The 15,888-nt window shown below is 58.0% G+C and overlaps 2 protein-coding genes across 2 annotated transcripts; both read left to right on the plus strand.

Annotated features, from left to right (window-relative positions):
- The first annotated feature begins 75 nt into the window (after nt 1-75).
- EFHD2 (EF-hand domain family member D2) lies at nt 76-4,999 on the plus strand. The gene is made up of 4 exons (XM_052793088.1): nt 76-282; nt 3,361-3,508; nt 3,640-3,774; nt 3,954-4,999. The coding sequence occupies exons 1-4, from the start codon at nt 86-88 to the stop codon at nt 4,086-4,088; spliced, it is 615 nt and encodes a 204-aa protein (XP_052649048.1). The 5' UTR covers nt 76-85; the 3' UTR covers nt 4,089-4,999.
- Nucleotides 5,000-5,053: 54 nt separating this feature from the next.
- Nucleotides 5,054-7,409, plus strand: CTRC (chymotrypsin C). Its single transcript, XM_052793087.1, has 8 exons — nt 5,054-5,819; nt 5,939-6,030; nt 6,104-6,201; nt 6,297-6,422; nt 6,532-6,668; nt 6,746-6,891; nt 7,077-7,226; nt 7,333-7,409. Exons 1-8 carry the CDS (start codon nt 5,660-5,662, stop codon nt 7,348-7,350), a joined length of 927 nt encoding a protein of 308 aa, XP_052649047.1. The 5' UTR covers nt 5,054-5,659; the 3' UTR covers nt 7,351-7,409.
- Nucleotides 7,410-15,888: the final 8,479 nt, after the last annotated feature.

Consider the following 15,888-nt stretch of genomic DNA (forward strand, 5'->3'; position numbering starts at 1 on the left):
GCAGCCGGAGAGTAGCGGGGAGGGGGGGGGGCCGGCCCCGGCGGTGGGGCGGAGCGGGGCGGGGCGGGGCGGCCATCCGGGCACCATGGCGGCGGCGGCGGAGGAGCTGGTGGGGCGGCGGGGCCGGGGACCGGAGCCGGGACCGGGACCGGGTAGCCCGGTGGGGCGGCTAGGGGGAGAGGGTTCGCCCGGGGGGGGAGGTCGTCGCGTTTTCAGCCCCGCCGGGGAGTTTCGCGAGTTCTCCCGGCGGCAGCTGCGAGACATGGAGCGGCTCTTCCGACAGTGAGTGCTGGGGGGGGGGGGGGACGGGAGGGGACCCCCTCGCCCCCGGGTGGGATCACTGGCTCTCCCGGCCGGGGGACCCCCGGCATCCCGCCTGCTGGTGGGGGACCGCTCCTGGCAGGAGAGATGCCCCAGCGTCCCCTGCCCCGTGCTTGCCGGAGGGAACCCCCCCCCATTCCTCGCAGGAGGGGACCCCCAGGCCCCCCCGGCTCCTTGCGGGAGGAACCCCCCCCTCCCCTCCCAGCTCTTTGCAGGAGGGATGCCTGGGACCCCCCCAGCTCCTTGCAGGAGGGACTCCGGGGACTTTCCCCCCCAGCACTTTGCAGGAGGAACACCGGGGACACCTGCCCCCCAGCTCCTTGCGGGAAAGAGTCCTGCACCCTCCCCCAAAATGTTGCAGAAGGGACCCCCTGCCTCCCCACCCTGGGAGGAGGGACCCTGGCACCTTGTGCCGAGGCCCGGGAAGGGGGGGCTGGAGGATATCACAAGGGCCCCCCCGGCATTCCCTCTGCGGCAGCGCCGAGGGACCCCCACTTCTCTGCCGGCGGTGTGGCCGCCGGGGCTGCGGCGGCACGTCCTCGGCATCCCTGTCCGTGCTGCGTGCCACCACGCGCGGTGGAGCGTGACTCTGTGAGCTCGGCCCCCGGCCCCGGGGCGGGGGGAAGCTGGCAGCGAGCACCGAGGCCTGGAAATTTCCAAGGGGAGACAAAAACCGGGGCAGCTCCGACGGCAGTCACGCCAGGGGCGAGCGGGACGGCCCAGAGCATCCCCACGGAGCCGCGGCGGCGGGGAGATGGCACAGGCGAAGGCATGGCTGCGGTGTGCTGCTGCCCCTCGCCCCGGCCAGCACTGGGGGGAAATCTGCGTCGGCGTGCTGCCTGGTCTTGCTCGGGCACGGCCGAGTGCTGGAGAAAGCGGAGGGGATGGAGGCAGCGAGCCCCCAAGCACAAGGCTGGGGGGGCTGTTTGGTTGGAGGGGGCTGTACTAACGTGCCCTCCCAGTATCCCTGGCAGTGCGAGGAGTCCCACCCGTTCCCCGCTTCTTCCCGGAGGGCTGTCGCCCTGCCACCTGGACATGGCAGCAAGCGAGACGTGCAGATTGCTGCCAGCGGTCTCTCGGACTGCAGCAAAAGGGAACTTGCGGTGGGGGGGGACCGGGCTCAGGGTCCCCAGGGGCAGAACCGCATCCGGAGCGGCTGCTCCCGGCACCGGCGCAGATGGCGGTGCGGGGAGGAGGGGGAGAAGCGGCGTGTGGTGGGAGTCTGGCCGGCACTGCGCAGACGAGGGAGCCGGGCGTGCGAAGCAGACGTGTTTGCTCTGACACCTGCAGCGTCTCGCTGCAGCGAAAGGAGCAGCGCCGGGGCTGTGCGCTCTCCGGCGAGGCGGCGCTCGGGGGTCTCCCCGAGGAAAGGATGCTGTTGAACGAAGCCCTGCCACGCTGCCCTCGCCACCGCTGCCGTCCTCACAATGGGACGACCCGGCTGTATGGGGTAAAGCAAGGCATGGAAGGGTTTTTGCTCTTTACGGGGCAGATGTTGCCCTTCGGGAGCTTCCCTGGGATGCTCGCTTTGCTGAAAATCAGTGAGGAGGGGAGCGAGAGCGAGGAAGTGCCCTGCAGGTGGGGGATGGCTTGCAGGGGACGAGGCAGCAGGGCCATGCTAGCCAGCGCGCCCCTTGCAGAGAAACTTCACGGTGTGATGCTCCGAGAGGGGTTTCGGAAGCAGAAAGCGCGTGGGGTCTGTGCTCCCGGGGTGACGGTGGCGGCAGCAGGCAGAGGTGAGCGGGGCCAGCCCTGTTTTGGGGCCCCTGATGGCGTGGGAGAGCAGGAAGGCACTGCTTGCGACACGGATGGAGCAGACCACAGCAGAGAAGGTACAAATGAGTCATGGACCAGCAGCAGAGCGGCAAGCGTGGTGAGCCTGGTGCTTTGCGTGGCTGCTGCAGTGCCTACAGGCGCAGAAAAGACAAGCCACACAAAAAAAAAAAAAAAAAAACAAACACCAAACCCAAACCCGCCTGGTCTCAATGTGTGCAGCCGGGTAGCTGCTTGCCTACTTCTGCATTGCGCCGGGACGTGCCGCAGGGCCTTGGTCTTGTGCCTGCGGTCGTGCCCAGGAAGGGCGGTGGGGTGAGGTGACAGCAGCGAGCCTTGCAGGGGCACAGCGGGGAGAGCAGCTGCCCGTGCCACGGAGCCGTGCCGGCTCCCCAGCGAGAGCCCACTGTGCTGTGCCGAAAGGCTTTGGGGCAGACGACGGTGTGCCACCGGCACAGCCCACGGTGCAGCAGGCAGCAGACAGGGCGAGCTGCCGGCTCCGTGCAGGCAGGGCGGTTGGGATGGTGGTGTGGTTGTGGGCAGGGGTCTGAGGCGGGGTGTCCCTGCCAGGGTCCGTAAGCAGGCTCGGCAAAGAGAGATGTGCCCGGATCTCTGGGCCGAGCCTAGGTGTCTGGCCAGGGCTGGAGCTTGGACGCTGAGGGGCTCTGGGCAGGCAGGAGCGATCACTTGGAGGTGTTGTAGGGAGGAGGAGGAGGAGGTGGCAGTGGCTGCATGAGGTGGGCTCATGGTCCCCTCAGCCCAATGGGCAGGGGCTGCCAGGAGCACCTGCAGGGTGCCAGACCCCTGGGAGCTGGGCGAGCTGCTGAGTCTGCTGAGAGGAAGGTGGGTCGTGGCCAGGGGAGCGGTGACGGGGGGAGCAGCACCCGGTGGGCTTCGCGCCGTGGCCCGTTAGCCCTTGTAGCGGCCAAGAGGAGCATGTGCTCCGGCTCCTGGCCCAGGGAGCCAGCAGCAGGTTTGGCAGCATCCCGGGGGGTTGTCCTGCCAAGTGCCACACGGAAGCAGAAGCGATCCCGGATGATGCTCCGGGGGGCTGTTAGCGGTTCACCGGCAGCTTCCCGTGGTCTGGCAAGGCGCCCGAGATCGTTGGTGCCCGTGCCCTTGCTGTTCCCTGCCCGTGCCTGCCGCCTCGCTCCCCCGCCAGCGCAGGCACCGCGTGTTGGGCGCACGCAGAGGGACCGCTGCGGGGGGGCTGTGCCCACTCCGTGCCCCGTGGCGATGTGACAGGACCGTGCCTCCGTCCCACAGGTACGACGCAGGAAAGGACGGCTTCATCGACCTGATGGAGCTGAAGCTGATGATGGAGAAGCTGGGTGCGCCACAGACGCACTTGGGCCTGAAGAACATGATCAAGGAAGTGGATGAAGACCTGGACAGCAAGCTCAGCTTTCGGGAGGTGGGGGGCCGGGGGGGCCGCCACGCTGGCAGGGAGGTGTGCCGGGCTGGGCTGGTGGTAAGAAGGTGGGGAGGGAGTTGTGGCAGCTTTGAGGTCTGGGGGGAAGCTGACGCCAACGTCTCCCCTCGCAGTTCCTGCTGATTTTCCGCAAGGCAGCGGCGGGTGAGCTGCAGGAGGACAGCGGGCTGCACGCCCTGGCCCGGCTCTCCGAGATCGACGTCTCCACGGAGGGAGTGAAGGGTGCCAAGAGCTTCTTCGAGGCCAAGGTAAGGCGAACGCCGGGGCGCGAGAGGTCCCAATGCAGGATGGCGATGCGTGAGGGTGGTTCGGGGCTGGCGCTCGGCTGCTGGCGAGGGCTCGGGGCAGGAGGCGGAGAGGCTGGGCTGGGCGGCAGGCCTTGGTGGGGGGGCTCGGGGGACCCAGCCGGACATGCCACTGTCCGTAGGTGCAAGCCATCCACGACGCCAGCCGCTTTGAGGAGGAGATCAAGGCGGAGCAGGAGGAGAAGAAGAAGCAGGCGGAGGAGCTGAAGCAGAGGAAGGCGGCCTTCAAGGAGCTGCAGTCCACCTTCAAGCAGTGATGGGGTGCCGGCGCGGGGCCAGGCAGGACTGGTCTGTGGTGCCCGGGCTGGAAACGCTGCGTGTGCCGACCGTGCCGGGAGCGATGCCTAAGCCGTGTGCCGCCCACGACTCCCCGAAGGCCGGGCTGGCTGCTGGCCCGGGCTCGGCACAGCGCCCGCCTTGCTGGCAGAGCCCCGTCTCCCTCCCCTTTGCTGTGGTGTCTGTAGGTGTTGTCCGTGCTCCCCTGCGTCCCCAGCGTGCCCTCCCGGCCGAACCGCTCCTGCCCCGAAGGGCAGCGCCATGGGCAGCAGCACCCCGTCCCCAGCCTGCAGCCGTGCCAGGGGTTGCTGCCGCTGAGTCCCAGGGGAGCCATGCCGGGGAGCTCCTGTCCCCGGGGTTGTCGTGTGTCGTGCACGCACTGCGAGGGTCGCAGGACGGGGGCTTGCCCGGGTGGCTGTCGCGGCAGCCGCGCCAGCTCGGTGCCCGTTGGCACTGCCGACGCACGCCGTGACGCCTGTGCCGAAAGCCGGGTGTGCTGCGGGGGAGCGTGGCGAGGGCCAGGTGCCGGCGGAGGGGCTGTGTGCGCGGTGCTGGGGGGTGGGTGCCCACCCCGCTGGCGTGCAGCCCCCGGGGGGCTGAGCAGCACCGCACCCGCTTGCCTGTGCTCTCTCTTAAATGTGGTGAAAGACGGGTGGAAAGGCAGCTGCTGGCTCGCAAAGCTGTATCGTGTTTTTTCGTGCTGTATTCAGCCCAGGAGGGCGAGTGTTGTAGCTGCGAGCGGTTCCCGTCGGTCGTCGGAGGCTCCCGTGTTTGTGGGTGGCTGCAAAGCGGCGCGTCTATCCCGCGGCATCCCCTGCGCGGTGGTACGGGGGTGGGGTGGGGGGTGTATTGGGTTTTTATTTTAATCCCAAATAAATATTATATTTCGTAAGCGCGCTGGGTGCTTGTGCAGGGGGCTGAGGTGCCGCCACGGTGCGACCGTGTCTGCGGCGGGGGCTCGGGTGTGGGGAAGGAGCCTGCCGGGGAGGGGGGTCCAGCCATGGGGCACCCAGTCACCGCTGCTGGAGCCGGCCCCCCTGGGCAGGGAATGGGGGCGAGCCGCGGTGGTGCCGGCACATCAGCGTGGGAAGCAGCGGGGGCCTGATCCAGGGGTGTGGATATGGTGTTGTCGAAGGTCTCCAGCATCCCTGCTGGCATCTGTGCACCCAGCAGCTGGCCTTCTTTCCCCCGCCGACGCGCTCTGCAGCCCTGTGGGCACCTGTGGGATTTTGGCTGGCCTTGGCCATACGGAGGGTGAGATAAGGGGACCTTGGCCGTGTGGGGGAGTGGGCTGGGGGGGCCATGTCCTGGGGCAGCTGGTGCTCGAGGTTGGGGTGCAGTTGGGCTGGCTGGCACCCCATGGAGAGTGGCACGGCTGGGAGGTCCTGCCCGCCAGCCATACCCCTGCGAGGGACCCTGCCTGTCCCCAGGTTGGGGCCGGGCGTCCCTGCTGTGCCGTGCCGTGGTGCAGCCGTGCCGGCGCACCGTGGGCAGATGTGGCCGTTCCCAGGCGGGATGGGTGAGGGTGATAAGATGGCCCCTGGCCCCCCCCATGGCGTGGGACAGTCACCACGTGTCGGCGGCAGGAGGGGCGATGCCAAGGTCCCCGGCGGCGGCGGGTGCTATAAGAAGGGTGAGCGGCCCCACCGCAGCACCTTGGGACTGCACGACCATGCTGGGGGCTGTGTGTCTCGCCGTGCTGCTGGGCTATGGTGAGTGCGGGCGGCAAGGAGGGGATGGGGACGGGGGGGACAGGACCCCGGCATCCACCGTAGCCCCAGGCCTAGGGGTGCAGGCGGTTGCTGAGGTCCCTTTGCCGGGTGTCGTGCAGCCTACGGATGCGGTCAGCCGGCCATCGCGCCGGTGCTGGGCACCCGGGTGGTAGGCGGCGAAGACGCTCGAGCCCACAGCTGGCCGTGGCAGGTAAGGGGGATGTGGAGAAGGGAGACGGGGAGGGGGACATCCCTGCTCTGATGCTGCGCCCCTGCCCTCGCAGATCTCGCTGCAGCGCAGCCGCTCCGGAGGTTGGTCCCACACGTGCGGCGGGACCCTCATCGCTCCCAACTGGGTGCTGACGGCCGCCCACTGCATCAGGTGGGTGCTGGGGTGCTGGGGGGGGTGGCGGTGGTCCGCACCGGGGGTGGCGAGACGTTTGTGGAGACTGACACCCCCGCTCTTCCCGCCGGCAGCTCTGGCACGACGTACCGCGTGGTGCTGGGCAAGCAGGTCCTGTCGGAGGAGAACGAGCCGGGCTCGCTGGCCGTAGGCGTGGAGAAGATCATCGTGCATGAGAAGTGGAACTCCTTCTTCATCGTGTAGGGGACGGGACGCATTGGGGGTGGGCGGGGGGGTATCGTGGCCGGGGTCCTCCCCTGCCCCCACGGCTCGGGGTCCCCCATCCCCATGGCTCGGCTCTCCTCGCAGCAATGACATCGCCCTGATCAAGCTGGCGCAGGACGTGGTGGAGAGTGAGACCATCCAGGCCGCCTGCCTGCCGCCCGCCGGCTTGATACTGGAGAACAACTACCCCTGCTACATCACCGGCTGGGGACGCCTCTGGAGTAAGCGGGGGGGTCCTCGGGGAGGAGCGCGGGGCGCAGGCGCAGGCGCAGGGTGCGAGGTGCGGCTGTCGTTGCAGCGAACGGGCCCGTGTCCAACGTGCTGCAGCAGGCGCTGCTGCCCGTGGTGGACTACGCGATCTGCTCCCAGAGAGACTGGTGGGGCAGCACCGTCCGGACCACCATGGTGTGCGCCGGCGGTGACGGCGTCGTCGCCGGCTGCAACGTGAGTGCCGGCATCGTGGGGCGGTGGGTGCCCCCGGCCAAAAGCGGGGGGTGCGGGGAGGGGGGTGGGTCGGCAGCGGGGGCCCCATGGGAAACACGGGAGGGAGGAGAGGGGATGGAGCCGCGGCGGTGGGTGCCCGGGAGCGGGTACTGAGCGTCTGTCTGTCCGTCCGTCCGTCGGGGCAGGGGGATTCGGGCGGCCCTCTGAACTGCCAGCGCAATGGGATCTGGGAGGTGGACGGCATCGTCAGCTTCGGCTCCGGGCTGGGCTGCAACACGGCCAAGAAACCGACGGTCTTCACGCGGGTGTCTGCCTACATCGACTGGATCAACGAGGTGGGTGCCCCTCCCTTTGCCCCCATGGAGGGGCTGACCGCGCTGTCCCTGACCTCAACCAGCCGAGGGTCTCACCGTGAGCCCCCCCATGTCTTGTCGTTGGCAGAAAATGACCACGAACTGAGGACGCGGTACATGGCGCAACCAGCCTCAAGTGCGATAAAGGCAAAAGTGCTGAGCTGGCCTCACGTGTCCTGCTGGTTTTTTTTTGGGGGGGGGGGGGGGGGGGGGGGGGGGGGGGCACCTGGGGCCGTGTCTGGCGATGTCGGGGTTCAGCCTGTGCACTCAGGAGGGTCCCCCACATTGTGCAGCGGGGCTGGCTGGGGTCCTGGGAAGGCTGAGGTGGGCAGCCATCCTGTGAGGTGCCCCCAGTTGGCGGGGGGGGGGAGCGGGGAGGTGAGGCGCACCCGTGGCACTGAGGGGCTTGAGGCTTGGCTGGTGGTTTGGGGGGAGAAGGGCTGGGGGCTAGGGGCTGGCTGGGTGGTCCTTGGGGGCTCTAGGAGACTCAGTAGGTCCCAGGATGTTTTGGGGGGACTTGGCTGGCCCTGGGAGGTCTCAGGGGGGACCTTGCTGGCACTGGCCTACTCGAGGACAGCTGGTTGTTAATGGGGGTCTTGAGGGAACTGGGTTGGTCCTGGGGGGTCCTTGAGGGGGGCTGACTGGTCCTGGGGGAGCTCGAGGGAGCCCAGTTGGAGCCGGAGCCCCTGGGAGCTGCATGGCATTGCCGGCTCCAGGACCTGCAATGTGGTCCAGAAGCCATGTGTCTTACCGTGGGTTTAGTTCCACGGGGGCAGGAGAAAGAAGGGGGGGGGGCTGGCGGGGTGGTGCATGTATCCTGGCTGCGGGGGTCCCCGGGAGGAGCCGGGGCTGCCATGTCAGGGAGGTGTGGGGTTTGCTGGGGAAAGAGGCGGTCGTGTTGATGGGAGTGGGTGTCAAGAGGCTGCCCGGGAGGTGCGGGTGGGTGCCGTGCCCTGAGCCCCCCGAGCAGAGCCGCCCGCCGTGGCAGTGCCATGCTGTCATCTCATCGTGGCTGCCGGAGCCTGGCGGGGAGCCTCGCGACAAGAAGAGGACGAGCAGAGATGGACGGCAGCGCCTCGAGCTCAGCGGTGGGACGCAATAGATGGTCCTCAGCTCAGGAGTCACGCTGCCACCGGACCGGCGAGTGCCACCGTTGGCAGAGTGGCGAATGACGCCGACACCTGTGCCGGACGGCGGTGGACGTCGGGAGCACAGGCACGAGCCGCGTGCCCAGGCTGTGGCTCGGCTGGGGCCGGGTTGTGGGTGTCTCTGGGGGCTGGGCAGCACTTGGCAGCCCGGCCAGAGCTTTAGTAGGCAAAGAGGGGCGCGGGGTGGGAAATTTTTTGGGAAACGTGCTGTCGGGTGCTACGGCAAAGGGACTGTACACGTCACCCCACGGGCTATTAAAGGCTTGTCTGTAGGATGCGTTGAGAGGGATGCCGTGTGTGCAGTGCCTGCATGCGAAGAAGGAGCGGGGCCGGGCAGTCGGGGTGCTCGCGTGGGATGGGAAGCAACAGGCTGTGAATGTGAACTGGAGCTGTCAGGGGGGGCCACCCTTCCCCTGTGGTGTGTACCGCGGGGGTGGCTCTCGGGGCTGGGGAGCGGGACCCCGACTGTGTGGGAGGCGCAGGCCAGTGTCGCGGCCTGTCATATTGCGATGTGACATCATATCGTGTGTGCACGTCCAGCCATGCGCCGTGTCCCCTCCTGGAAGGTGGTTTGGTGGGTGTGGGAGCCGTGGGCATCGCCGCGGTGTGCCACAAGCCTCGGCGCTGGGGGGTGGTACCCAGCGGGCCGTGTCCTGCGCTGCTGGCGACAGTCAGGATGGAGTGGGACCATGGCCAGCACTGCCACCCCCTGTGATGCGTGTTGCCCCAAAAAAAGACGTCCCCTCCCTGAGGATGTGGCAGAGAGTCATGGTCCCTGCATAAGACTCGGCTAGTGCCGGCACAGTGTGGTGGCGACTGTGTGGCCTGTCACACCGTGTCTGCCTCGTGGCGGCTCACATGAGACCCCACAGCGGTGGGTGGGCAGCAGCATGCGGCCACAAGGTCGGCGTGTGACCCGAGTGGGTCCCCACGGGGGATGTTCCCAGGTGAGAGCGGACAGCTTTGGGGCACGCGATTCCCCGCGTTGGCTGTACAAGTGTCTGGCAAACCAGAGGGGCAAGCGGGGCGTGCTGGGGCTGTACCGCATCAGGGGGACGCAAAGCGCCGTGGTGTTGCTGTTGCGACTATGTGCCTGTAACGTGCTGGAACTACCTGTAAGCGCGGGGATGCCTGTACAAGCTCTGGGCGATGCTGTGGCTGGGGGCTGCGGCGGGGCTCCCAGTACACAGGCACTGGGGTGTACTGGTGCCAGGGGCGATGTGGGGGGCCTGCGGCAGCAGCGCACACCCGAGCGGGGGCATCGGGTGGGAGCCGGTTTAATGCAGACAGTGGTGTTGAATAAAGCAGCCCAGCATGGGCAGTGCCATGGTCTCAGTGTCGTTTCTTGTCCCCTCTGCGAGGAAACAGCTGGACGCCGGGAGCTGGCAGGTGGGTACTGAGCGCAGGTGAGTGCCGGGGGCTGAGGGGGGGCAGGATGGGTGGTGTAGCGAGGGCGGGCATCGAGGCCGCAGCATAGGCTGAGTGGTCTGTAGGGACACTGGTAAAGAAGCCTGTAACTTGCAGTAGCTAGAGCTCTGTTGCGTGGTTTCTGTTTGGTTGGGGAATCTGCGGAATGGTGACACACAGCATCGGAAACCTGGGTTTATTAGGAAACGCGTAGCTCTGTTACCTGCCTCTTGATGCCGCCCTTGGTGGGGGCCAAGACATGAGAGGTCTCAGCCAGGGTGCGAGGGGTTGGAGGCTGGTGCTGGTGTGGAAGGTGGAACTGGTCCTGTCGGAGCAAGGAGAAGCCTCCCGACAGAAGGCGACCCCCTGTAAAACACGTTGGGTAGAGGCGTTGGGGCTTCCGTGTAGATGATGGGGGAGCACCTAAGGGCTGGCAGGGCACGTAAGCGGTAACAGGTCTTTTGGGTCCTTAGGGTCAACCCCGCACTGTCAGGAGTGCTGTGGAGAGGTGCCGTAGACCTACAAGCTTCCCACAGCCGGGCGTAGGGCCAAAGGTGAAAGCGGGAGCACGTAGAGTCTCGGCTGGCGTCCTTCACTTGACTGATGACAGTGCGAAGTTCTTTTGGTTGGGAAGACGCTCCCCTCGAAGTCCCCGTTGGGAGGCTGTAGGCGTTTGGGCGTAGCTAGGGCGCAACTTACGGTGAACCCTACCACGATCCTGGGTGTGGGCGGAAGGAAACTGTTAGTTAGGTGCGAATGTGGTGCGAAGGTCCGGGTTTGAAGGTGGTCGGCGATGCCTAAAAAGGTCGGGCTGTAACATTTTTCTCTTAGACCTTGTTTGTTAGGATGGCGTAGGTGAGTAAGTATGGCTCGAGACGCAACTGGACTTGCGCAAGGTTAAGCAGTGGCCGAAACTTCAGGGCGTAAGAGCCCTCCTTGTTTAGTAACTGAGCTTGTAATTTTTTTCTTTCCCTCCCAAAGGGTTCCTACAAGTTGCAATCTTTCTTATTGATATCCTGTTTGTCATGATTGCCTGTCAGACTAGTTAGGTATTAATAAGCAGGTTTTTGTCAGGTTTTAAAAATGTGCAAAGCATTGTTGTGTTAGTTTAAATACAACCGGGTAAGAATAAACTCATGGGGTTTGGGTGTCGCTTACTTACTTATTAGTTCAACCGGATTCCAGGACCACTGTTTTGAGTATTGGGTCTTAGTAGGACCAGATCTTTGAACGGACTAAAACCAAGAGCAGGTGTAACTATTGTTTTGTTTTTAAAATTCTTAAACAACAGCATCAGGTGGTTTCCAAACTTGTTTGTTTCTTTTACATACCAGAAAGTTGTTTAAGGAAGTTTTTTAGATTGTGGGTCACACCAACCTAAATTTATACATTTATAATTTGGTGGTTTTTTAAAGCTATTACAATAGAATTGTTTTAACAGTGAACCTAGAGGTTTTATCTACCAAAGGTTTTTTTAAATCGTAGCTAGAAACAAACATAAACCAACCTTCAAAAAAACCAAAAAACTGTAACCAAACTTACTCATTAACTGACATAACTGTTATAGGTAACCAAAACCCTTAAACCTCCAACGTTTAGATTAAATGGAAAACTTCTCAGAAAGGGTTTTTCATCTAGTTTAGACTTAAGAAACTAAACTTACACTCAGTTAGGTTTTAACTAAATCTGGCTGTTAATTTTTTTTTTAACTGAAAAGTTTTAGTAATCAGTTTCTAAGAATAATCTCCAGTAGTTCAACTTGACCTATGTCAAGTCACTTCAACATCTATCTATCTGAAACTAGGTTTCACTATCTATGTAAAAAGTTTGGGATTGCATGGTTCTACATCTAACCTTTAGTTATCCAGAATAGTGAGATTTTATAGGTATCTAAGTAATTCCTATGAAGACTTCAGGTTTAGCCAGCAAACAGTAGAGGTTTGTCATCTAATCTAGAATAGATGTAAATGTAAAGAATTTTTTTCACCGCTGGAGATTTACATCTACATCTAATCTGTTTTAATGTACACACTTTGTAACTACGTACAAAGGTAGCTTTAGTTTAAGGGTAAGAGGGTTAAAACTGAACTGCAGATTGTCATTGTTGTAGACTTCAGCAAGACATAGTTTTGGTTGAACTTACAAAGCCAGGGTTTATGTTAACATAGTGTAACTTCAAAGGTTCTAGAATAGTTGAAAGTAGTTTATAAACATGTTTTGAAGGTTACAAAACTTCAGTGTTACTTAAAAAAAGTTGAAGAAGTGTTTTTTAAGTGTCTGAGTTTCCAAAAGGATTTGTACAGTTTATAGCCTGCAATTTTGTTTCATCTAACAACAACTCTTTTACCTAAAAAAGGTGAATAAACTTGAGGAGTTTCCCTTTTTTCAGTTGAGACTTCTAAACATTTTTCTTTCTTTTTAAAGAAGCGTTTAAAACTTAAAAACTAGCACTTGGTAAACACGTTGACAGAAAACCTCATAGTGTGTTATACACCTACTTGATAAAAATAGTTTTATGAAGTGAAAGTTGTAACAGGTTTTTAACCTTTACAAAAATGTTACAACTTCCTTAACCTAGTTTACAACCCTAAGTAACCTAAAGGATTGGAAAGAAAACTTTCTTTCATTTAAAGTTTTTTAGAAATGAGAAATTTTTAACACTCTACCAAATCTCTCTGTGTCTCTTTAAAGAGTAGGTTTCTAAGTTTAGTTTTAAAAAACTCGTATAAACTCTTTTTAAAAACCTCCAAAGGTAAAAAAAAAAGCCTAAAGCCATTTAAAAACTTCAAGTTTAGATTACTCTAGCTCTTTAAATTAGATTACAGTAATTGCTGCTTTTATAACCTTGTGTACTGGGTTTGCGTGGCAGGGGTTTTGGCAGCGGAGGAGGGGGCCGCAGGGGTGGCTCCTGTGAGAAGCTGCTCGAAACTTCCCCGGCTCCAAGTCGGACCTGCCGCTGGCCAAGGCCGAGCCCATCAGCGACGGTGGTAGCACCTCTGGGACAACAGATTTAAGAGGGGAAACCTGCAGCAGGGGAGCAGATTGGAATGTGAGAGGAACCCCTCTGCAGATACCGAGGTCAGTGAAGAAAGAGGTGGGGGGGGGGATGCCCCTGCAGCCCGTGGTGAGACGGCAGGCTGTCCCCCCCCAGCCCATGGAGGGGAGCGGGGGAGCAGATGCCCACCTGCAGCCCGGGGAGACAGGAGCCCACGCCGGAGCAGGGGGATGCCTGTGACTCCATGGGAAAGCCCGTGCTGGAGCAGCCTGTGCCTGAAGGACTGCAGCCCACGGAAAGGACCCACGCCAGGGAAGTTTGTGAAGAACTGCAGCCTGCAGAAAGGACTCATGGTGGAGAAGTTCGTGAATGACTGTCTCCCGTGGGAGGGATGCCACGGTGGAGCAGTGGAAGAGTGTGAGGAGTCCTCCTCCTGAGGAGGAAGGAGCGGCAGAGACAACATGTGATGACGAACGGACCCCAACCCCTATTCCACATCCCCCTGCACCGCTGCAGGGGAGGAGGTAGAGACAACCGGGAGTGGAGTTGTGCCGGGAAGGAGGGAGGGTTGGGGGGAAGGTGTTCTGAGGTTTGGTTTTACTTCTCGTTATCCTTGGTTTGATTGGATTGGGAGTAAAATAAATGGATTTTGTTTCTTCCCCAAGTCGAGCCTGTCTTTTGCCCGTGACCACAAGCGGTGAGTGATCCCTCCCTGGCCTTGTCTCGACCCGCGAGCTTTTCTTTATATCTTCTCCTCCTCACCCCACTGGGGCCGGGGTTGGAGGGGGAGGAGTGAGCGAGCGGCTTTGTGGTGCTTTGTTACCGGCTGGGCTTAAACCACACCACCTTGATTAGGTTAAAGGTTTTCTGGGAGAGAGTTTAGATTTGGCGAGAGTTTAGATGCTAGAGTTCAACTGGAAACTCTACAGGAGTTTAGGCTTTCTGTGAACCTCCGGTCAGCTTTGGTCAATTGTTAGGAGAGTTTATAAAGCTGCAGGTCAACCATTTAGTTTTAAGGAGAGTTTTATAAACAACTAAAAACTCTACAAACACAGTAATCTTGTATAAAAATCTCTGCATGTAAAAACTCTGTAGTTATGTGACTCCAACAACAAAAAAAATGTAACTAGAGTCTAGAGTTATTTTTAAAGGTTTGTCTTGTATGATTAACAAACACCTTATTCTTTTATCTCAAAACTTTGTTTGTTTGTGGAGTTTTTTTGGTTGGTTTTTTTCTTCCTTTTTTTTATATACAACTCCTAAGGTTAAACAACTCCTCTAAACTAAAAAAAAAAAAAGAAAGAAAAGAAGAAAAAACCAACTCCAACCAAAAACCTCTACTGTAACTCTGTCTATGCCTAGAGTTTTAAAGAGCTTTGACTCTTTCCAACTCTCAAATGGTTGAAGCTCATTAAAAGGCGTTTAGATCTGAAGAGTTTAGAGGATTTTTAAACAACTTCTCCAGATTCAGAGTTGTCATAAATACAAGAAACCCCTCCAAAAACCCCTGTACGATTAAAACTCTCTCTCCTATTGGAGGAGGGTTTTGACAGTTTCTATGCCTAAGACTATAGGAACTCACAGTGATTTCCTAGAATCTTAAACTCCTGTTAAAAAATCTTGCCATACCACTACAGAGAGAGGAAAGAATCAAGAGTTTACTAGGAGTTTGATAGTCAGTGATGAAGAGGTTTTGAACAAGAGTGTTTGCTAACTAACAACTCACTCGCTCATTTGCTCCCACACTATAGTTTGTTTGACCTCTCAAAACATTTTTGGGGTAGGTAGTTCTTTGCTGGGTAAGAAATACAGAATTCAGAGAGTTTTCTCTTGGTAAAATTATAACTCTCTTCATTTTTAAGCTTCAAAAAAATCCCGAGAGTTCCACATTCTTAACCAAGTTTTAGAAACTCTCTAAGGTTTAGTGTAGGTGAGGTGGTGATATTTACAGTACTATTTTTACATTTGTAGTCGATGATAAAATATAAAATTTGTAATTATTAAATTTTTTTTTGTGTGGTATTAGTATTAAGAACTCTGTGTTAAGCTAGGTGAGTTTAGTTACACAAAAAAAAGAGTTTCTTCGGGTGAGTTCTTAATACTCACAGATCTTAAAAACTGCTAAGACTGTTAAGAGTTTGTGGTTTTTTGGAAGAGTCCTATACTACAGTACAGAACTCGGTGTCCTTACAACTTTGAGTTAGATGCACTAGGTACACTCAAAGGTGAGAAGATGTTACGCTCACTTACTTAAACTCTGTGTAGTTTTTGGGGAGTTCTTTGAAGGCATTTTTTATGACTAACAACAACCATATCAGCCCTTTTGTACCTTTGCAGTTCTGTTAGAGTTCCTGGTGTCACTTTTATGAGTTTTTTACTTTAACGAAGAAAGAATTTACAAAACCTCAGTTTGGGTTTTTAGCATTTTGAGTTTGGTATTCCTTCAAAGCGTGAGAGGCGGTTTTTGTAATGCTTTTTTCCTAACACTACACTACACTACAAAAAAAAAAAGCATGTGAAAGCTCAAAGACCTTTTTTGTGTGGAAGTCTCTTATTTTTTTTTACAGCAGTATCACAAGCACCTTTTGTGGAGTTTGTTATGGTCAAGAGGTCTTTAGTTCTTTTTTGTATATTGTTACACAAAAACTAGCAAGCTCTACAGAACTGGAACTTGCACTAAGATACCTTTGGTTATACAAACAGTAAAGGTATAAAAGGGGTACCGTCGGTTTGAGTGTACTCTTAAGTAAGCTTACACCCTGACCTGGTAATTGGTAAGGTTAAAAAAAACCACCTGCACCACTCGAGTAATATACAGCAGCGCGTTACTACCTGTAATATTGCAATTAACAAGACCTTAACACGTGGAAGACCTTAGAAGTAAGTTACTTAGAAGAAGTAAGTTTACATTGGTGCCTGAAGACCTTAGAGAGTAAAAAAGAAACCTGAAACTAGGCACTGCACTTTAAAAAGCTTTTTTACGTCCTAGCGTACAGTTGTTAAACTACTGTTAAAAGGGTAAAGACCTGTTTGTGTGGGTCTTTAACTAAAGTGTAAAACCAGTGGGGTTTTTTAACAGGTCTTCCACACTCAG

This window comes from Harpia harpyja, chromosome 7 (assembly GCF_026419915.1).
Source record: "Harpia harpyja isolate bHarHar1 chromosome 7, bHarHar1 primary haplotype, whole genome shotgun sequence".
Classification (NCBI taxonomy): domain Eukaryota; kingdom Metazoa; phylum Chordata; class Aves; order Accipitriformes; family Accipitridae; genus Harpia; species Harpia harpyja.